At 38.0% G+C, this 23064-nt stretch overlaps 1 protein-coding gene across 2 annotated transcripts in view; it reads left to right on the top strand.

Moving 5' to 3' along the window:
- LOC120538167 (GON-4-like protein) overlaps positions 1–23064 on the top strand; it is a 141189-nt gene that overhangs the window by 47606 nt on the left and 70519 nt on the right. For both annotated transcript variants that reach the window (XM_039767611.1, XM_039767606.1), the window contains exons 8-11: positions 2279–2374; positions 3916–4038; positions 9773–9964; positions 10816–11008. In XM_039767611.1, the coding sequence (XP_039623545.1) occupies positions 2279–2374; positions 3916–4038; positions 9773–9964; positions 10816–11008 (604 nt within the window). The remainder of the gene's footprint in view (positions 1–2278; positions 2375–3915; positions 4039–9772; positions 9965–10815; positions 11009–23064) is intronic.

Here is a 23064-nt window from a genome sequence, read left to right as displayed (position 1 = left end):
AATTGGAAGTTAGTAAAACCAGTGATGCTAATAATGCTATGAAATTTCCAGAAGATAACCACCTTCATTAATCATTATTAATGTCCTTTTTTAGTGTTTTATGTCTTTGTTTGTAAAGCCTTTTTATAATTGTAGTTTCTTGCTTAGAATCTAGTAAGTTGCCCTTTTAGTTAGTTTTAGTATACTGTACATTTACAAAAATAAATCTGAGAATAACATAACTTAATTACTTATATAATTATAGCTACATACTCCAAAAAATGATGGAGACATATGACATAGTAAATTTGACATTCAGTTTTTTTTTTTAGGAAAACATCCTTTGAAATGAGATTACTAGAGAGTGGTTTACAGTACTGCATATACAATAATCTGATATACAATACAAACAGCATTGACATATACATTTTGTGCATACCGTAGATCCCGTTATATAAGCCGAGAATTTTGTCCTAGATTTTTGGCTTGGAGTTTGGGGGTCGGTTTATACAACGAGTATCGTTTCAGATTCAAGATTTCCAGCGCAATGCCGGTTTTGCCTATGAATACGGAAGTAAATAATGACGAAACCACAGAGCCATCTTTCAGATGAAGAAGTAACTTTGCATGCCGGTACTTTAAATTAAATAAAGAATTTATTCAAAAAAGTGTTTTAGTTGTTGATTTTATTAATAAAATTTATAATAAATTATCGGGAAGTTTCAAATGAAATTTTTTGTTTTGATTTACGATCAACATCTTGCGTTACAAAACAGATGCGGTCACGTGTATTCGCTTGCGCGATTGTAAACAAACAACCGAGAGCGTTAGTAGCGTCAGTCGGAGCCCAGATACATGTGTTTGTGGATGTAATTTCCGTCATTGCAGTGATTTACCTATATATATAATTCATTAAGACCATGCAAGCAAGACACATAATTGCTAAGGAAGGAAGAGAAGGTAAAAGTAAGCGATCGCAATCGAAACGAAAATGGACATTGTGTGGAAATATCTCCTCCCTTACTGCAGCCCAAAGATGTCAAATTAAATGGTGAGTACAGTATGAAATTGTTTCTAGAATAGAATGCCTTTTATTGTCACTATACGCATCTACAATGAGATTAAAAGCAGCTCCTTCAGTGCAGAAAAAAGTTCTGTATAGGGCTTGTATGGTTGTTTTTTAGCCTTAGCATAACGCCGGATCTGCGGCCCCGCTTTTGCTTTCTTTCCCTCCTCCATCTGTGTCATCTCTTAGACCCGACAACAATCCACGGAGAGCCCACTGGTCTCGCTATGTTGTCTGGGATGTTGTGCGTGTGATGAAAAACACTTGAAACAGATGTCTGGCTCTGAACACCGATGTTTATAAGGTTCTGAATGGTGTAGTGGATGTTCACCAAACCGATCGTGCACAAACAAGGACAAAAAAAAAGTACAAAAACAACAAAAAAGTGCACTGAAAAGGAGAGCCCTGAGCCGCTGCGACCATGCGTGCCGCCATGCTCCTAGCTTAATCGAAGTAGGCTTGGCACTTTTTATAACTTTTTGGTTAGTACATTAGAAAAATTATTGGTGTTTTGGTAAATTATGCACATTATTGTATATATCAAAAATGCCGGCAGTCTCAAATTCTCGCAGATAAACATTATAAATATACCCGAAGAGACACTTTTAAGGAAATTTTAAAAATTTTGCTTGGAGAAGGGTGTCGGCTTAAATACCGGTCATCGGCAAATACATGTAATTTAGTAGGTAGAGAAGGGGTTCGGCTAATATACCGGGTCGGCCTGTATTCCGGGATCTACGGTATATTCAGAAATTAAAGGGCAGACTTAATGAAAAAAGCAAGCTCCTTTCCAATAAAAGTTAGTGTATTAAAGCTTAATTATAATATTAGTCGAAAACACATGTGGTAATTATATGGTGTGTTGCTGTCTGCAATGATCAAGAGTCAAGAAGAATATAAAAGGATATTATTTGCAATTATGAAAAATAAATGTCTGACCTCAGAGTTCTACAGTTTGTATCACATGTGAAGAAAAAGCTGTGTAGTAAAACTATTTGAGGCCAGTTTATGGATGGCTGGTCACATGAGATGGTTGGGAAAGAGTGGAGCATTTGTTAGACTAGATGACAAGTGATAGAACATTACAAATGTAATATCATTTTAGATTATTTGATAAGGATGTACTTACTACACTTGCTTTGTGGTATTTTGTTCCGATTTGTAGTGACATAACATGTTTAATGATATGAACTCCGTTACACACTTTAATATTTGTCTGGTATTTTTTTCCAGTGTCCACAGTTTGTAGATATTCCACTAGAAGAGGAAGATTCCTCTGATGAAGAATACAGGCCAGATGAAGAAGAGGAGGATGAGACTGCAGAGGAAGTAGGTGGTTTTGTTACTCTAAGTTTTACTAAATCCTCCAGACCTCTTCAGTTATTAAATGTATACTTATGTATTACAGAAATATTTTAATTGTAAAATGTTCAAGCCTGATAATGACAATGCAGGCTTGTGGGTTATTGTCAGCATTCAGCACACAACGTAGAGCAGAGTACCATTATATTGCATTTCAAACTCAATCATGCTACATCCTCAGTTAATCTAACCTGTTTATCTTTGGAATGTGGGAGAACCTCAGTCCTAACCACTGCATCACTGTGATGTCCATTATACAGGTCAGTAGTTCTCAGGTTGTGCTGTTTTTGCCTCAGGCTAATAGATGTATAGTGCATCTTTAACATTACATTGACAACATATCCCACTTTTGCAAAATGTTTGTTTTTTGTATGGATGACCTTGAAGAGAATCTTGGCCAATACATTGTTGAATGCCCTAATATAATATATAATATAAGAACTAATCTCAAAATGCATCAAATGCAGTTTATGAGATGTGAGTAGTTATGTTGAAATCCACCTTCAGTGTTGCTATTATGATTGCATCTTTATTATAGCTCATCTCTTTCTCTCTATCATTGTCTTTTGTTAGGATGACTTTAACAGTTTAGTTCACCCTGACAGACTAACCACATATACTGTAACGTTAAGAAATTTATGCTTTCAGATGATTGATTGTATTGTTGTGTTGAACTTATTCCTAGTGCGGAAAATCATCTTACTTATCTAGAATTAGGCCACAATTTTTGATCCATCTTTGGCATTTCTTTCCCTGCACTCTGTCTTTTGATCAGCTGTACCATTCTAATATACTGATTGTTGAATGCCCTAATATAATATATAATATAAGAACTAATCTCAAAATGCATCAACCAGAGTTAAATGTAAATAATGTTTATGAGTTACTATAACTGGTAATTACCAGTCTTCTGTGGTGACATAGAAACATTTTACCCAAAGGGACATGCTTTAACTTCAGTTAATAAAACAGTGAATGGTTAATTGCAATGTATTGCAGAATCAAATTAGAATATTTTATGATATGTCAAAACTACATATCAAAACTGCAGAATTATTTTAATTTTGACCTAGGTACCTTTGTAATGAAGTATCATTTAGGGAATTTCCACACCTATCTTTACTGTTATTCAGAATAAGATAGAAACCAAAACCAGGTGATGGGATGTTCAGTTATTGAGTGCATTACCTTGGGTTGCATTTGTTGTTGTAAAGTGTGTTTTTAGTTATTGAATTTTTGGTAAAATTTGAACACTTGTTTTCATGCCCAATATAAATAAAGTTGTATTTCGTGAACTTTATAGAAAGAAAGGTGAAAACTGATGATATAGATTTGTTGATTATTGAGGATGTAAGGTCCATAAGATTGAACTTCCTTGTATAACAATAGCTATTTCTGTTAAACCTTTTGATTTTTGCATTTAAAATTGTTAGTATCTAATACTGATATTTTAAAATGCACTATTATCAGTTTTTCATGCTGCTAATTTATTTGTTCTTGGCATTTAGACATTTTTGGAGAGTGATGTGGAAAGTACTGCTTCTTCCCCCAGGGGTGGACGTGGCAGTCGGCCTCGGACACCCTTTGAGCAGTTGGAGACAGAGGAAGAAAGAAGTTGCAGCCCATCACAGGTGAGTCCATACCCAGTCAGCTTGACAGGGAAACCAAATAACCATCTGTAAATAAAAAATGAAACCACTTTTGGACAATTTCTTTAAAGTAGGCAGTAAGTTGGTATAGGCATACTTCAATACATTTCAATACGTACAGATTATCCATCCATTTCCCAAATCCATTTATTCAGGGCAGGATCTCTTGCTTATGTCAGCAAGCATTGGGCTCTGAACAGGAATAACACCTGGAGAGGTGCCAGCCCATCATAGGGTGAATATCTACACACAAACACACACAACACACGTCAGGATCAATACAGTATCACCAAGCCACTTAACCTGCATCACAGGGAGAAAATGAATACTTCAATCAGGGAGCACCAGGTCTTGGAATTCTGGTCTCTTGTCGTGAGGCAGCAGAGTTGCCAAAATGCCACCCCATTAAGATTATATGATTCCTAATCCTTAGTGGTTATGTGGGTTTTTTTTTTTCCAAATGGAATTACTGTTTAACGTCATATAATGTATTTAGTATTTTAAATGTTGTTGTCTTTGCAAAATAGCTTTAGTAGTGATAAATGATACCTTATGCAGACTGTTCAGCAGCCTGCAAATTTGTCTTCTTTTTGATGGCCTCTTCAAGGCTTTTATTTTGTTTGGTTGTTTCTTTGCATTTCTCTTCACTTTTGGGTCCCTTTCTTTAATCTTATTTATTACAGTAGACAGCCAGATAATTCTGATGGATGCCATGTTTTCTGACAAGATTTCCATGGTTAAGCATGCTCTTAGATTTACTTTTGTTAAACGATTTGCTTTTGTAAACAGAACAAAGATGTTTTATCTCAAAAAAAATACAGTATGTTCTGTCGTTGTTATACATTGTAGTGTTACACGACTTTTGATTATGTCAAAAGTTTAATAACAGTATTTTTCATAATAATTGTAATAATATAAAATTTTTTTTATTGTTTTAGGTAATTTTAAAAGTTCTTATTTCATAAGATATCATAGAATTTGTGGATACAATTTTCAGGCAGATAATCCAGATAATCCCCCTTTATCCATTCCCAAGGAACTGTGTTTGAGGAAAAATGTAAGCTTTTGTACAGTGTATGGTTTTTTGATATGCGTGTTTATTTTCTTTGTTTTTTAGTTTGTTGTGTATATATATATATATATATATATATATATATATATATATATATATATATATATATATATATATATATATATATATATATATATATATATATACTGCTCAAAAGAATTAAAGGAACACTTTTAATCAGAGTATAGCATAAAGTCAATGAAACTTATGGGATATTAATCTGGTCAGTTAAGTAGCAGAGGGGTTTGTTAATCAGTTTCAGCTGCTGTGGTGTTAATGAAATTAACAACAGATGCACTAGAGGGGCAACAATGAGATGACCCCCAAAACAGGAATGGTTTAACAGGTGGAGGCCACTGACATTTTTCCCTCCTCATCTTTTCTGACTGTTTCTTCACTAGTTTTGCATTTGGCTACAGTCAGTGTCACTACTGGTAGCACAAGGTGATACCTGGACCCTACAGAGGTTGCACAGGTAGTCCAACTTCTCCAGGATGGCACATCAATACGTGTCATTGCCAGAAGGTTTGCTGTGTCTCCTGCACAGTCTCAAGGGCATGGAGGAGATTCTAGGAGACAAGCAGTTACTCTAGGAGAGCTGGAGAGGGCCATAGAAGGTCCATAACCCATCAGCAGGACCAGTATCTGCTCCTTTGGGCAAGGAGGAACAGGATGAGCACTGCCAGAGCCCTTCAAAATGACCTCCAGCAGGCCACTGGTGTGAATGTCTCTGACCAAACAATCAGAAACAGACTTCATGAGGGTGGCCTGAGGGCCCAAATGTGTACTGCGCCCTGTGCTCACTGCACAGCACCAGGGAGCTCAATTGGCATTTGCCATAGAATACCAGAATTGGCAGGTCCGCCACTGGCGTCCTGTGCTTTTCACAGATGAGAGCAGGTTCACCCTGAGTATATGTGAAAGACATGAAAGGGTCAGGAGAAGCCGTGGAGAATATTATGCTGCCTGTAACATCATTTAGCATGACTGGTTTGGTGGTGGGTCAGTGATGATCTTGGAGGCATATCCATGGAGCGACTCACAGACCTCTACAGGCTAGACAACGGGATCTTGCCTGCCATTAGGTATCAGGATGAAATCCTTGGACCCATTGTCAGACCCTACGCTGGTGCAGTAGGTCCTGGTTTCCTCCTAATGCACGACAATGCCCGGCCTCATGTGGCAAGAGTATGCAGGCAGTACCTGGAGGATGAAGGAATTGAAACAATTGAATGGCCTTCACGATCCCCTGACTTAAACCCAATAGAACATCTGTGGGACATTATGTTTCGGTCCATTAGGCACCGCCAGGTTGCTCCTCAGACTGTACAACAGCTCAGGGATGCCCTCATACAGATCTGGGAGGAAATGCCACAAGACACCATCCGTCGTCTCATTAGGAGCATGCCCTGACGCTTGTCAAGCATGCATACAAGCTCGTGGGGCCACACAAGATACTGAAAAGCATTTTGAGTAGCAGAAATTAAGTTTTTGAAAAAATGGACTAGCCTGCCACATCTTCATTTCACTCTGATTTTAGGGTGTCTACACAATTGTGCCCTCTGTAGGCAGAAAACTTTTATTTCCATCCCTGTCGTTATTTGTATAGATATCCAACTTCATATTGAGATCTGATGTATCTAATGTGTTTCTTTGAAGTGTTCCTTTAATTTTTGTGAGCAGTGTATATATATATATATATATATATATATATATATATATATATATATATATATATATATAATATTAGTATATTTTAAAATAAAAATGTTTTAAAATTGTATGTTCTAATTTAGCCTAGTCATATGAAACCTGGATAACCCTTTCAAATACAACAGAGCCAACCCTGAGAACACTGACAGGATCCTTGCTACCCAAATACATGGACAGTTAGGGTATCTGCCCATTTTGAAAAAGAGATGAGACTGGCAGGGACTTTTGAAATTCATTACAACATGGCATCCTAAGATCTTGCAGTTAACACTAGAGTCCCTGAAGCCTACAAAAATATTAGTAATGCTGGGCCACCTTAAAGTTCCTTGCAACTCCTCAGTGTTTTCATTTTGTGAATGTGTCAATCAGCACAAGCAGCAGGCAGCCTGCTCACTCATCCCCCACTGAGATAGTTTAAGTCACTTTATCTTGGAGTGAGGTGTCTGGAATTGTATAGGGTAATTAATATATCATTATTTGGAATACATATATTTCATGTGTATTCCGTGTCTACAGCTATCTGTGTAAATGACAGGAAATGCTGGCAAGAACTTTTGAAAACATAACTAAAACAAATTTTTTCATGTTATAGTAACTGACAAAATGTTGACGTGAAGTGTATAATATGCGAGGACAAATATCCAATAAACACTTTCACAAAAGGTATAACAAGACAAGTGCACTTGTATTCAAGAATACAACCGAAGAAAAAGAAATTGTTCAGTATGCATTTTGCTGACAATGTATAAAAACTGAAGCCCAACTATCAATCGATACAAGGTAGACACGTCCGCGTGGCTGCTGCAGAGGTAAGGACCGTTTCCTCACAATGAAGAGGTTGTGAGTTCAATCCCGGGTCTTCTTCGCATTTACCATATTGAATAGTGAGCAGCTATTATTGTTACTATTATATTATAAAAACACATTTGATTTGAGTCTGTAACAGCCAGTCTAAATTTATGGTACGTGTAAAAGTTGGTACTAAAGGAATAAAAGCAGACACACCAATACAGCTGAATCATTTCTCCATGCTGTACTTGAATCCAAGAATAAAACTGAATAAAAAATTATTTAAATTAAGTTTTATTCAAGAATAAAACTAAATAATACAAAATATTGTTCAAATTCAATTTTATTCAAGAATCCAAGAGTAAAATTGAGTAAAAAAAATTGTTGAAATGATATGTTGATATGAATGTCCATGTTCGAGGAAAAGTAACATTTTTTACAAGTACCATAAATTTCAAAAGAATGTTACAAACTCGCATCAAATGTGTGTTTTTGTTATATAATAATAATAGCAGCTCAATATAGGGTTGTAATTATACAATTTTCATGATGCTATAACTTATTAAGTTTATTACATAGAACAGCACCCGAAAAATCCCGGACCATCGGGAAGTATGCAAACTGACGACATGAAGAATCGTCTTTGTGCCGAACTGGAATCATCCCCGCATAAATCAAAGTCATCCAGGTGATCTGAATCTGCATAATTAGATCTGGACCACCCTGTAGTTAAAGTGCTAAATAAAGAGAGGATGTGGGATTTGAACCTATCTATGCAAATGCATAATGAGGTGGCGTTATCACTATAAGAACTAGTTGAATGTGACTACTGTAGCATGCAAAATGTCACATACATTGCACAGTATTTTATGTGGTTAAATCAGTACTGTGCTGGATCACACTTAGATATCATGTAGAAATCCTCTAAGGTTTGCTTGGTACCACATTGGAACTACCCTTTCCAAAAAGTCTCAGTACAGTTGTTTTATTCCACACCAGAGGGTGATTGACTTGTTCACATTTACCAAAATGAGCCAGACTTTAAGGGAAATAATGCCAAAGTTAAAAACAAAAAAGGTCCAAACTAGTAGTGAAAGTACCATAAATTATTTGTGTGTATTAGGTTTTATCCAGACTTTTTAGTTAAACTATGGTCTGTTATAGCGCTGATATAATGCATTTCTATAGAGGAACCTGCCACAAAATGTTTTCCTAACACAAAATCATGGTTAGCATTAGGACGAACTCTGCATAGTTAATAAAGAAAAAATACCTAGATATTTTAGGAGAGGACTCAAGTGCTGAACCTATATGGATGCAGACCACCAAGACAAGTTCTCTCTCCGTAAAAGAGCCTAGTTGCCCACGAAGCTGATGTTTTTGCCTCTCTTTAGAGACAGACATCTGCTGTAGTCTTTATCTGAGCTACACAGCACATGCAGTAGAGGTGACACAACAATTCTCAGAGCTACGGTTCTCTCCTTTGTGGTCTAAATAGGGCATGCATACTCCGTCTTTAGAAGTTCTGACTACTAATGTCACATGTTGTTGACACTGGCATGGAATATACTGTACTTGTCCCAGTAATTCTGCTCTTATGCTTTACACTTAGTGTCAGGTCTGTTGTCCAACATTTCCTATTATCATTTCAGTTGTATGAAATTAGTTGGTACATTAGGTTCTTAAAATATCAGTTTATTGTAAAATAAATATATCATAGTTTATTGTAGATTACAATTGGTTGAAGAAGAGAAAACATCATTGTATGTATAGATCATGGAGAAAATGAGCCTGCAGGCCTTAAGACCCTTTGGAATAGGCAATGTTTTTCTAACCTAATTTAATTGGCTACTTACCCCCTCACTTGAGCAAGCAAGCTAATATACACGATTTTTAATGAATATGGTAAGCATGTGGCGCTAGGTCAGTGCTGAAACAAATTTGTTCCATGCCCTCTTTGTCAAGACAGATAACTTGGTTGAGGGCAGTGCTGCCAAATGCCAAAACATGACAACACAAGAAAATGTAGAACTGGACATCAGTTATGCCAGAGTTGGAAAAAGTACTTTATCATAGAAAGCCTGAATATTAGTGGGATTTTACTGATTTATAGCTTCATTTCAGTTCATCTTTTCATCCTAGGGAGACAGTAATGTGACCCTTCCTCAGAGACATATCAGTGTTGAAGTGGCACCAATGGGTCCCCCGCCTCCTCCTAAACCAGTCAAGCACCAGGCCCCTTCAAGGCCTACTCAGGACAGTACTTTCATGGAAAAGCTACATGCAGTTGAGGAAGAGCTTGCACTGAGCCCTGTATGCCTGGACTCCTATCAGGTAATGTGAAGATTTTTCTCTCTTGGTAATTATTAGGTGTTGTCTCATTTCTTCCAAGGTAATGCCATCATCTGTTTAATATTTATATTCCTTAACTACTAAAGTTACATTTATGTTTCTCATCATATCTCAGTTCTTTTTCATGGTTAAGCTTAGGTCTTGTCTTGCAATTCTCAGGGAGTCTTTTTACGTTCATATTAAATTATGTTTTGATTGCATGGCGTAGTAGAAAACAGTATTCGACTGTCTTTAAATCTATCATCAGAGATTAATAAAATTGTTAATATTTATTGTAGTAACACATAAAAAATAGCACATGATGATTGCTAGATTCCACATTGAAATTCAAAATCTCTGCCTATTTTATGACTTAGAAAAAATACCATGTTTTAGTCCAGCATTTAAAACAATACCACAGATGTGTACGCATGAATAACTAAAATAATTATAGTGGTTTTGAAAAAGTGAGACAAATCAAGTGTGTTCACTTCTCTCCAGTGTCACAACTCTGTTAGCAGCCCCATTATTTTCAGATTGGCATTTGTTTTTGAGCTTCCCTTTGATATAAAGATGTATCAACTGCAGCTGTTCTTTCTTTGGATTCTTCCCTAAATATGGGGTAAAAGTACATACTCTTTTTCCACTGTAACCATCCATCATGGTCGTGTTTTCATCTTAGAAATTTCCCATTGAATATTTTATCATGTAGACATTCATAGTGGCACAGACATAGTTAATTTATTTTGATTTTAATTGTACTGTTGCATATCAGAGCCTGAGTATTTTCTTTTTTAATTGCTAAGTTTGACAATATATGTTACTTGTTTTTGTTTGTTGAATGTTGTTTATAGCCCCTGGACGAAAGTCTAATTGCTTTTCGAACCAGATCGAAGCGACCTTTGAAAGATGTACCTTTGGGCTTGTTGGAGGCAGAATTACAGGCCCCTGATATCACACCAGACATGTATGACACAGGAACCAATGAGGACAAAGAATGGCAGTGTTGGCTTGCAGGACTAATGACAACAGAGGTAGAAAATGAAGGTAAGCATATTGAAGTGTTTTCAGTCTATAACCTTTTTGGCTTTGTAATATATGATAAATACAATTAAACAAATGTCCCTGCTTTCAAGTCTAATAATATGTTACTGGATAATATAATTATTAAAAAGCCCCAAGCTTATTTTTAAAGCTAAAATAATTGACAAAAACAGACTTGAGTGATTTTGCAGCATTTATTTTATATCATGAAAGTGCACCGAAATCATTCAACATCTGATTGTGCAGTCTTGATGTGCTTTATACTGGTGTTAGGAGGGTTGTTTAAGGTTGCAAAAGCTGGTTCTTTTCCATGTGTTTTTTCTTCATAATGCTTCAGTTCTTGCTTAGACATTAACTAGTTATTGGATACTGTTAGTAAGCTATCAGAAGAGTCTAACCACTGGTCAGGTAAATCAGAGAGTGATGTTAAGAGGCTAAATGGTTATTCTGCATTTAATGATATTTCAAGTTGCCTGCTCCTGGTGGCATTAGAGACCCAGTTTACAATTTATTGTTTAATACTTTGTTGTTGTGATATTGGCAGACTGTTATTTCAATAATGTGTCCAGTTGGTCCTCTGTATCTCCAGGTATCACATCCACAGGCAGACTCTATTAACTATGGATCGAAAATATTCATAAAAAAAAAAATCCAGAAAGTTCCAAAAAGCAAAACGTGAATTTGCCATGTGCCAAGCACTGTGGTGAATTCATGTGAATAACATAATATGTTAGCTGTAGCCTCCTGCCATAAGAGTTAAAAAAAGTGACTCAATAGAGCAAAATTACAGCTCTTATATGACAGCCAACTGCTTAGCCAGCACACTGCTCTTCATTTTGATAGCTGTGCTAACACAAAGCACCCTTGCTCTACTCTGTAGTTCAATTGACTCTTTTCTCTGGCAAATCCGGACCTGTTCTATTTGGCTTCTGAGCATTACCAGGCACCATGGTTAGGAAACAGTTTCCATTTTTACACTTCTCATAGTGCTGTAGCTCTTAAACAAAACACAAAAGACACAGAAACAAAGTTGACTAAACAGTCACTAAACAAAAAGTCAAACTAAAATTGGATTTCCCTAAACCTTACATTTTTTTCTATGAAAAAATGGCTTCTAAAAAGCAATTTAAGTGATCAAAGCGTAATCCCTCAAAATCTGAGAGGGAGCATAAAGTGCTCTCTCTCGAAGAGAAAATAAAAATGGTAAATCTTTTGAAAAGTGGCACATTGTTTAAGGTATGTGGGAAGATGTGCATAGGTTATATGCAAATGCTATGATATTTTACATAAGGGATGTCTCCCACAGATACTGAGAGCGAACTATATAATTAATAGAAGATATTTGTAATGCAAGTGATTATTAAGTTTTCATTTTATATATAATAGCAAAAAGCACTTCAATTTTATAAATACTTTGCACAGCAGTTTTTCGGTGAGATTTTCTTTTTAAATAATGTTGATGTTTTCTAAGGGACATCATTAGTGATGAGCGAGCACCAAAGTGCTCGAGTGTTCGGTCTGAACGCATTGCGATGTTCGTGTGCTCTACCGAGCACCCTAGTATAATGCAAGTCAATGGGAGACAACCAGGCACCCTCTGCTCTGAAGAGGGAATGGTGCCTGGTCCATTGGAAAAGGTAAGAAAGTGACAGAAACACCACCCAAATGGACCGGGAACAGCATGGGGACGATGTCTGGATGCATCTTGGACTCCCAAGTCGCTGCTGGGAACCAGTTTGTCCGAGTTGTACATTACTTTTACAGACTGACAAAAGCACGCCCAAAACCCCCCAAAAAAATCAATTTTACAGGAAAAAAGACGCTCTAAAACAATATATACCAGTGCCTGCAGGTGAGCTGATGCTCTAAAACATTATATGCGAGTGCATGCTGTTTAGCACCCGATGATGTGTTCCGGCCAGCCAATCACTGTAATGCCAGCACCTGACATGGCTTCTGGCATTAAAGTGAGGGCAGTACTTACCTGCCCCTTGATTGGCTGTCTCGAACCCGCGAAATGTGCGGGGCGGAGACTCGAGCATGGCGCACGAGCACATGTAGTCCTCATTCGAGTAGCGCCATGCTCTGAGCATAGCGATGCTAAAGCCGAACACGTGTTCGGCGAGCATGCTCGCTCATCACTAGACATCATATTTTTCACAGTATGTACACTGTTTTAATAGTTGCTGTTTACATACTCTGTCTTGGGCTCAGTTAGAACTACAAGCAGCATGCAATCATTAATGAGAAGATTGAAATTCTGCAGTAAGTAAGTATTATTACAGTAAATTATCTGTATCTAACAATTCTGTCTTGTGCCCCGGAGGTATAGTGAATGGAAGCTTTGAAAGCTGCCAAGCATATTCAAAGCAAAATCATCACCTTGGTATTCTTCATTAACACTTGAACCAGAATCGATCATGCTGTCACTATCAGCTACTGAAGACCTGTCAGTTATAACACAGTAAATCGCTTTCTATTTCACATGCTTTACACGCACCTTATTCAGCTTGCTCTGTCACTGAAAATGGTGTGTAAACACCCGCCTTCTTTCACTAGCCACCAATCAATGGAGGAATATATGTTGGCGGCTCGTGGGGGATGACTTTCTTTTTTAGAGTTAAAAGTTACAAGGTTTAAAGACTAACAGCAGGAATATTTATTCAAAAACAAAATATGAAATTTTTATTAATTTATTTTGATAAATTTCCGGACCACTGCATTCCAGGTTAGCACTTGTGTAAGTCCAGTTGTGAGGAAAACTAAACATTTTTAGTATTTTATTATTTTATTACAGTTAATCATCACAGCTTCTTTAATAGTTTCATTTATATTTAGTTTTTCATTTCGGTTTTGCTAATTATTTAATTTCAGTTTATGAAAATGTTTTTTATTAATAGTTTCAGTTTTGATTTTAGTTTTCGTTAACAGTAATAACCTCGTGGCAGAGAAAGCATGCCTTTACAAGCCTCTCTCTTTATTGCCCTTATATAGCTCCTGACAAGCACACCTTCCTGGGCAGTTCACCAGTGGAACAGCTCAGGCACAGCTCCTCCACCTCAGTTAATTTTGTTTGTTAGCATCCTTCAAACAAACAACCAAGAACTGAGGTGAAGTCACTGAGCAATACAACTAGACCCCTCTCTCACATGTGGCAAATAATTCAGTCATAAAAATCAGCATTCCTAAAGTTTTTGAGGTAGAGAAAAAAGAACTGGTTTGTCCTTTTTCTTTGCTCTTTAAAAATAACAAGTAACTGCTAATTCTACAAATACAGACATATAAAACGTTTATCAACTTATATGCAACATATCACTCCACCACAGCATATTTAACCAGCTGACTTTTTTCTGGCATTTTTGCAAAGCTTTTATATATTACCCTTTGTGTACTGTATGTTCAGACTTTAGTATAAGTATAAAATGTATATAATTTTTAGATATATACATGGGTAGAAAAAATGCACATGGTAACATAGTGTGAATGGGGGGAGAAATGGGGTAGGAGTTATTCTGAAGGAACAGTATGTCAAGAGTGTTTTGGAGGTGAAAAGAGTGTCAGGCAGAGTAAAGATTATGAACCTGGAAATTGGAGGTGTGATGATGAATGTTGTTAGTGCCTATGCACTGCAAGTTGGGTGTACAATGGGTGAGAAAGAAGATTTTTGGAGTGAGTTGGATGAAGTGATGAACAGTGTACCCAAGGGACAGAAAGTGGTGATTGGAGCGGATTTCAATGGGCTTGTTGGTGAAGGGAACAGTGGAGAAGAGGAGGTGATGGGTAGGTATGGTGTCAAGGAGAAGAATGAAGAAGGTCAGAGGATAGTGGATTTTGCCAAAAGGATGGACATGACTGTGGTGAATACATATTTTAAGAAGAGGGAGGAACATAGGGTTACATACAAGAGTGGAGGAAGATGCACACAGGTAGATTACGTCCTTTGCAGAAGAGTTGATCTGAAGGAGATTGAAGACTGCAAAGTGGTGGCAGGGGAAAGTGTAGTTAAGCAGCATAGGATGGTGGTCTCTAAGATGATGCTGGAGATCAAGAAGAGGAAGAGAGTGAGGGTAGAGCCAAGGATCAAATGATGGAAGTTGAAAAAGGAAGACTGCAAGGTTGAGTTTAGGGAGGAGGTGAGACAGGCACTGGGTGGCAGTAAAGAGTTACGAGACAGATGGGAAACTACAGCAGATGTAGTAAGGGTGACAGCAAGAAGGGTGCTTGGTGTGACATCTGTAAAGATGAAGGAGGAAAAGGAAACCTGGTGGTGGAATGAGGGAATACAGGAGAGTATACAGAGGAAGAGGAAGAGGATGTCAAAGGAGAAGTGGGATAGTCAGAGAGATGCAGAAAGTAGACAAGAGTACAAGGAGATAAGGCGCAAGGTGAAGGGAGAGGTGGCTAAGGCTAAAGAAAAGGAGTATGATGAGTTTTATGAGAGGTTGGACACTAAGGAGGGAGAAAAGGACCTGTACTGATTGGCTAGACAGAGGGACAACCTGGGAAAAATGTGCAGGGTGATAAAGGATAAAGATGGAAGCATACTCACAAGCGAGGTGAGTGTGTTGAGCAGATGGAAAGAGTACTTTCAGAGGCTGATGAATGAAGAGAACAAGAGAGAGAAGAGGTTGGGTGATGTGGAGATAGTGAATCAGGAAGTGCAACGGATTAGCAAGGAGGAAGTAGGGAGAGCTTTGAAAAGGATGAAAAATGGAAAGGCTGTTGGTCCAGATGACATACCCATGGAAGCATGGAGGTGTATAGGAGAGATGGCAGTGGAGTTTTTAACCAGATTGTTTAATGGAATCTTGGAAAGTGAGAGGATGCCTGAGGAGTGGAGAAGAGTGTACTGGTGACAATATTTAAGAATAAGGTGGATGTGCTGGACTGCAATAACTACAGGGGAATAAAATTGATGAGCCACATCATGAAGTTATGGGAAAGAGTAGTGGAAGCTAGGTTAAGAAGTGAGGTAATGATTAGTGAGCATCAGTATGATTTCATGCCAAGAAAGAGCACCACAGATGCAATGTTTGCTCTGAGGATTTTGATAAAGAAGTTTAGAGAAGGCCAGAAGGAGTTGCATTGCGTCTTTGTGGATCTGGAGAAAGCATATGACAGGGTGCCTCGAGAGGAGCTGTGGTATTGTATGAGGAAATCGGAAGTGGCAGAGAAGTATGTAACAGTTGTACAGGATATGTATGAGGGAAGTGTGACAGTGGTGAGTTCTGCGGTAGGATTGACGGATGACTGACAGACTAGATTAGACAGGAGTCCCCGTGGACTATGATGTTTGCTGATGACATTGTGATCTGTAGCGATAGTAGGGAGCAGGTTGAGGAGACCCTGGAGAGGTGGAGATATGCTCTAGAGAGGAGAGGAATGAAGGTTAGTAGGAATAAGACAGAATGCATGTGTGTAAATGAGAGGGAGGTCAGTGTAATGGTGAGGATGCAGGGAGTAGCGTTGGCGAAGGTGGATGAGTTTTTAAATACTTGGGATCAACAGTACAGAGTAAAGGGGATTGTGGAAGAAAGGTGAAAAGAGAGTGCAGGCAGGGTGGAATGGGTGGAGAAGAGTGTCAGTAGTAATTTGTGACAGACGGGTATCAGCAAGAGTCAAAAGGAAGGTCTACAGGACAGTAGTGAGACCACCAATGTTATATGGGTTAGAGACGGTGGCACTGACCAGAAAGCAGGAGACGGAGCTGGAGGTTGCAGAGTTAAAGATGCTAAGATTTGCATTGGGTGTGACGAGGATGGATAGGATTAGAAATGTGTACATTAAAGGGTCAGCTCAAGTTGGACGGTTGGGAGACAAAGTCAGAGAGTCGAGATTGCGTTGGTTTGGACATGTGCAGAGGAGAGATGCTGGGTATATTGGGAGAAGGATGCTAAGGATAGAGCTGCCAGGTAAGAGGAAAAAAGAAGGCCTAAGTGAAGGTTTATGGATGTGCTGATACAGGACATGCAGGTGATGGGTGTAACAGAACAAGATGCAGAGGACAGAAAGATATGAAAGAAGATGATCCGCTCTGGCAACCCCTAATGGGAGCAGCCGAAAGAAGTAGTAGTAGTCTGCTGGGCTACCAACTTTGCAAACAGGTAATCTAGGTACGCTTTCTGGAAGGCCAGCTTTTTATATATGTCGTGGACAGTTACTTGCAACTTTTTACAGCAGCGTTTATTTGTAAAGTTTTGTTGTTCATGAGTGTGTAGTATCTAGCACAATATACTGTAAACACAGTTGGAATCTTAAAGAGAGTGTTCTAGCAAAAACATGATTTTCAAAGGATTATGCCAATGCTGATGTGTGGTCTTTTTTACAGTGTACAAAAAAGTTATCAAAAATTAACCAAAATACTGCATTAATATTGTGTTCTCCAATTTTATTTTTAGAATTAATTTAAATGCCACCAATTAGTTTCTCTGTGTAAAAACATCAAAAGTTTGACTTTCAGAGTTATTCTGAGTTGAAATACAGTGGCATGCAAAGGTTGGGCACTCTTGCTTAAAATATCTGTTACTGTGAATAGTTAAGTGAGCTGAGGATGAACTGATACACCAAAAGGCATAAAGTTAAAGATGACACATTTTGTTATTATTTTAAGCAAGATCGTGGTTTTATTTCCATCATTCACAGGTACAAATTATTCATATCGTTATCTTGCTGTAGGGCCCATCCCCTTTTTCTTTTTTTTAACAGATGATATAATATTTGCTGCACCAGGCTTGTTTAGACGTTCATTTGCAAAGTTCAGGCACTGAATTTTGTGGCTAGGTCACAGGAAACGTTTCCTTCTGCTGACTCTACCATGAAGGTCATATTTGTTCAGGTGTCACCACACAATAGACCAGTGTACTACCATTCCAGAGTCTGCTAAATCTTCCTGAAGGTCTTTTGCAGTGAAACGGTGGTTTTTATTTGTCTTTCTAAGAATCCAAAAAGCAATTCTTTTAGAAACTTGACCTCCACCATTCCTGTTAACTGACATTTCTTAATAACATTACAAACTGAGGAAATAGGTATCTGAAAACACTTTGCTATCTTCCTGTAGCCTTCTCCTGCTTTATGCACATCAATTATTTTATTTTTCAGAGTGCTAGGCAGGTGCTTAGAGGAGCCCATGACTGCTGATTGTTAGGACATGGTTTGAGGAGTAAGAGAATTTATACAGCTTTGCAATTAGTATCTCCTGGAGTTTCCTAACAATGACTAGGAATAAGCCATAGCCCTAACAAGCTAATTAAGGTCTGAGACTTTGGTCGAAGTTATCTGAGACCCCAAATATCTTGGAGTGCCCAAACTTTTGCATGGTGCTCCTTTCCTTTTGTTTTTTTTTTCTGTACAGTTATACAAAACAAAAACACACTAATTTTGCTTAAAATGATGTAAAGAAATGTGTTATCTTTAACTTTATATCTTTTGGTAATAAGCTCATCTTCTACTCACTCAACTATTCACAGTAACAGACATTTTAAGTATGGGTGCCCAAACTTTTACATGCCACTGTATGTCCTATACACCTTTAAATGACCACAGCTAGATCTGTATATACAGCTGCATTAAAATTTGTCATGCTTGGACCTTTAAGTGAGTCCTATATGTTTTTATTAAAGATAAGGTTTAGGCCTGAAAAAGCAAGTTCACTCCCTGCAGTTTTTAAGGCTAATAGTAGCGAGGATTTCTACAACCTCCAGTATACCTGTTTTGCACAGAGTATATACCAGTTAATGGTGAGCATCTTATTTTTTAAAAGATTCCTCCCATGTCCTTTCTGTGACTGCATAAGGCAAGAACTGTTTGTAATAGAGTATAGCCATCTCACATCCAGCCCAGTCCATTTCCTACGGCTAAACACTTGAAAATTTGTGACGGGGCATTGTTGGAACATTCAGTCCATCACAGCAAGCTGTTGAATATGTTTAGGTAATTTTCTCAGCTGTCGTGAGTTACCCGCCATATCAGTAAACATTTTTGTTTCCAAGTTGTGCATTTCATGAAAAGACTTAGTACTGCATCACCGTTTGTTACATTTTAGTAAATTGTAGGCTGTCTATAGTAAATGATGTAATGTTACTGTGCTTTCTCACCTTTATTATCCTAACTTTAGTTTTTCCTGGAAAGAAAGAACAGCTTTAATTAGGGGTTTCTGGATGCTCTCTGCATATAGCACAATACATTGTTTGACTTGGTTGTGATGCTCTCCCCTCTCTGCGTCATCACTGCTAATGCTATTTTTCCTCATGTTTGCTTTATGGACTTGCTGCACAATTTTGCTATATTGCCTACTAGTGAAAGTATGTGTGTGTAGACTTCATTGACCCAAAGTGGTGAAAGGAGGGTGAGTACAATTGTCTCGTGAGTGGGTGACCTACATGATGAAGAGATACACTTAAAATGTTTGCAAGTCTTTTTTGCTTTTTGATGACCTATTGGGTAATCAGGCTTTAGACAGGGATTATGGCAATCACTCACACAATAAGCAGCTGTCTTTAAAAGCAATACTAGAAACAAAGATTGCACATGAAGAATTGTGTCTTTGGTTTTTATCAAATTGTTTTTGATTAAGAAAGTATTGCATGGTCAAAAAATCTGAAACCTCTGGTATTCTGCTAGGCTTTGCGAGTCTGTACTTTGGTTGCCCAAAATTAAAAGCTGGTAGTCCTAGGTGTCCAGACTATGAACTTGTCACCTCTGATATGTACTTTTTGTCATAAAATACATATTTTCGAAACAAATGATCGTTTTTGGGCTTGCTTTGCATTGTGCTTCATTTTTTATGCATTTAGGAAAATATGCTCAAAATGTATTGAATTCACTTTCGCAATGTTGTCTATAGCAGTTTCAGAGAGAAATGCCTACCTACCCACAGTTCATTGCAGTATTGAACAGAGTTAGAAGAATAATTAAATAGATCTACATATACAGCTATAATTTGGTCTTAAAGACGTTTGCTAATTTAATTTTATATGAAGGTCTTCATCTTTAACACATTCAGAGACTATTCTGGGATTTTCTTTCTTTAGTGAAGCTGTTTCCTTCTTTAAAACAAGCTTATTTCGATTGATTAGAACAAATGGTTGGTGGTTTGGGCTAGATTATATTTGCCTTAATCTGCTTTACATTGACCATTGGTTTTAAACAGGATAACAGGATCATGAAAAGGAAATGCAGTTTAGGTTTTCAACCCTGAAGCTATTATGTGTCAATTAGGATTAATAGTGCTCACTGTTGACAGCTGTAAACACAGAAGGGGCATCTTTGCTGAAATGACCATTCACATAGTCCAGTTTCACTTGCAGAGCATATAGGAGAATTGCCAACACTGATTCATACTGAACTTTTATATATACACTTGTTCTGGTAGCAGTCATTTCCTTGTGTCTGGTAAACTGAATTGACTTTTCAGATGTTTACAATATGCAGTAAGTTGATTACCACAACAGCTGAATGTGTGATCTGAAGTATTTTATTTTTGGTTAAACATATATTGAGTTACTGCTTTTAAGCACATCTTTTTTGTTCTTTTAAATGTACCATTTACATCCTGAAACACAGAAAGTAGTCCTGGAATGGAAAACGGTGCATTGAAAAACTGACTACTAGTAAAACTGTCTGTCTTTGCTGTCTGTTAACTTTTCTTTTGCTATTCTGTTAAAGAATGTTAATAAATTGTAAATGAAGAAATAAAAGAACAATAATTCAGTGTTATAAAGCATTCCTGAAAGCAGCAAACTGATAGTGTTGAATCAGGAAATTAGCACTTTATCACCGAACAATCTATGAAATCCTCAAAAACCCAATCAAGGGTATATATCTATACTAATAAAAGGCAAAGCCCTCACTCACTCACTCACTCACTCACTGACTCATCACTAATTCTCCAACTTCCCGTGTGGGTGGAAGGCTGAAATTTGGCAGGTTCATTCCTTACAGCTTCCTTACAAAAGTTGGGCAGGTTTTATATCGAAATTCTACGCGTAATGGTCATAACTGGAAGCAGTTTTTCTCCATTTACTGTAATGGAGATGAGCTTCAACGCCGTGGGGGCGGAGTTTCGTGTGACATCATCACGCCTCCCACGTAATCACGCAGTACATAGAAAACCAGGAAGAGCTCAAAAAAGCGCTTAAGAAAACATGCATTATATAATTGAGAAGGCAGCGAAACAATAAGAAGCGAGCGAGTGACATATACAACCATATTCATGAGTTCTGCTACTTCGGAAACAAAGCACGATGTAAACCTACACTTTAAATTAAGTTCATAGACAGGCTGCTGCTGGCGTTTGTAATTTAGTGCCTGCCCATATAAGGCCGTCCGTCAGCGGCAATCCAATAGCAAACTGCCACGGGTAAATATTCACGGGTGAAGGACTGTGCTTATGGAGAGGAAGATGAGATGGTCAGGGTGGTGTTTGACACAAACTCAGCGAAACTGCGAGAGAAAGTTTTAAGTGCCAGGACTAAGGTAACATTAAATACAGCCACGGACATAGCACGAGATGGCACCAGCACAGCTGGGAACCTTCGATGCATGTACACCGAAGCGCTCACGTGAACTGGCGCGTGCACAGATAAAAGGCAACAGTTCCAAAGAGCTGAACAAAACCGAATTACACAATTGAAAAGGCAGCAAAAAATATGAAGCGTCTGATAAGCATATTCATAAATCCAACTACTGCGGAAACAAAGCACATGGTGGAAAAAGTCAATGTCCCGCTAAAGGATGACAGTGTAAAAAAAACCCGTGCATGCAGTGTGTCAGGTCTCAGATAAAGAAGAAGACGAGCTGTTTATTGATGCAGTAAGAAACGAATCGATGAATGAAACCTGTCATCTTTACAACGATTGACAAACATGGAATGTAACTTGAACACAACACATCCTACAAATACGAACCTGATTGAAAGAAATAATGATAATCAAATCCTTGATGACAGCAACACTCAGTAACACTCACAAAACAAATACTGTATATTGACAGTCATGTTACGTTATTTTTAAAATGTTCCCTTTTCTTTTTCTACCTTTTTTAACACACTACTTCTCCGCTGCGATACGCGGGTATATATATATATCCCGCTCTACATACTCGAATAATGGATACTTTATTCGCCATCAATGATTGTTTTGGTAAAGCCATACTCAGTGTATTCATTAGATGAACGGTAAAAAGTAAGAGCGAGGGAGGATGACTCATTGAGGCATGCAGGCTGTAGTGCGCGTCAACTCTATCTGAATTGCGCGATCACATTTGAAAAAACATATCTTTTCAAGTTCTATTTAGTCCATATGTGTCAAACTCAAGGGCGCGGGCCACATCCGCCCGGCGTGTAATTATATCCGCCCGAGATCATTTTATATACTGTATTATTGTTATTAAAGCCGGGTATATGAAGCGCTGGTAACACAATAAACTACAGATCCCATAATGCAGCGCTTCAGCTGCCTTGCATCAGGGTAACCTGAATGCAATTCAGAAGATACAGAAAACAGCATAATTAAATAAGAATCTGACACTTCAGCGGACGTTTTAACCCGTGCACAATCACAAAGTGATTTCAAGTGAAGCTGCTTTTATGGGAGACACAAATGCACCAGTTCACCTTGCCCCACTTTCCCTGTTGCCAAGTACTGTTAAACCAAGTCTTCACTACGGTGTTCCCAAATACGCACTTTGCTGATAAACTGAGCGCACTGCGCACTGAGTTTGCACGGCGCTTTGGTGACTTTGATGAACAAAAAAAGTCCGTCTACATGCGGCTCGAACCTTGTGCATGTTTGGTAGCACATATCTGTGTGAGAAGCTCTTCTCAGTGATAAAGACTAACAAAACAGCACACAGGAGTCGCCTCACTGATGAGCACCTGCAATCCATCCTGAGAATCTCCACAACACAGAACCTCACAGCAAACAGAAACGAACCTGTGGCCAAAAAGATGCCAGGCGTCCAGCTCTAAAATGACATATGAGCAAAGACAACTGAATGATTTGATTTGTTATTGCACGTAAGAGCGGAGTCAACGTTTTAACAAACAGCGTATTGCACTGATA

This window comes from Polypterus senegalus, chromosome 1, assembly GCF_016835505.1.
Source record: "Polypterus senegalus isolate Bchr_013 chromosome 1, ASM1683550v1, whole genome shotgun sequence".
Classification (NCBI taxonomy): domain Eukaryota; kingdom Metazoa; phylum Chordata; class Cladistia; order Polypteriformes; family Polypteridae; genus Polypterus; species Polypterus senegalus.
The sequence above is the reverse complement of the archived record's forward strand: the minus strand, read 5'-3'. Positions and strand labels throughout refer to the sequence as shown.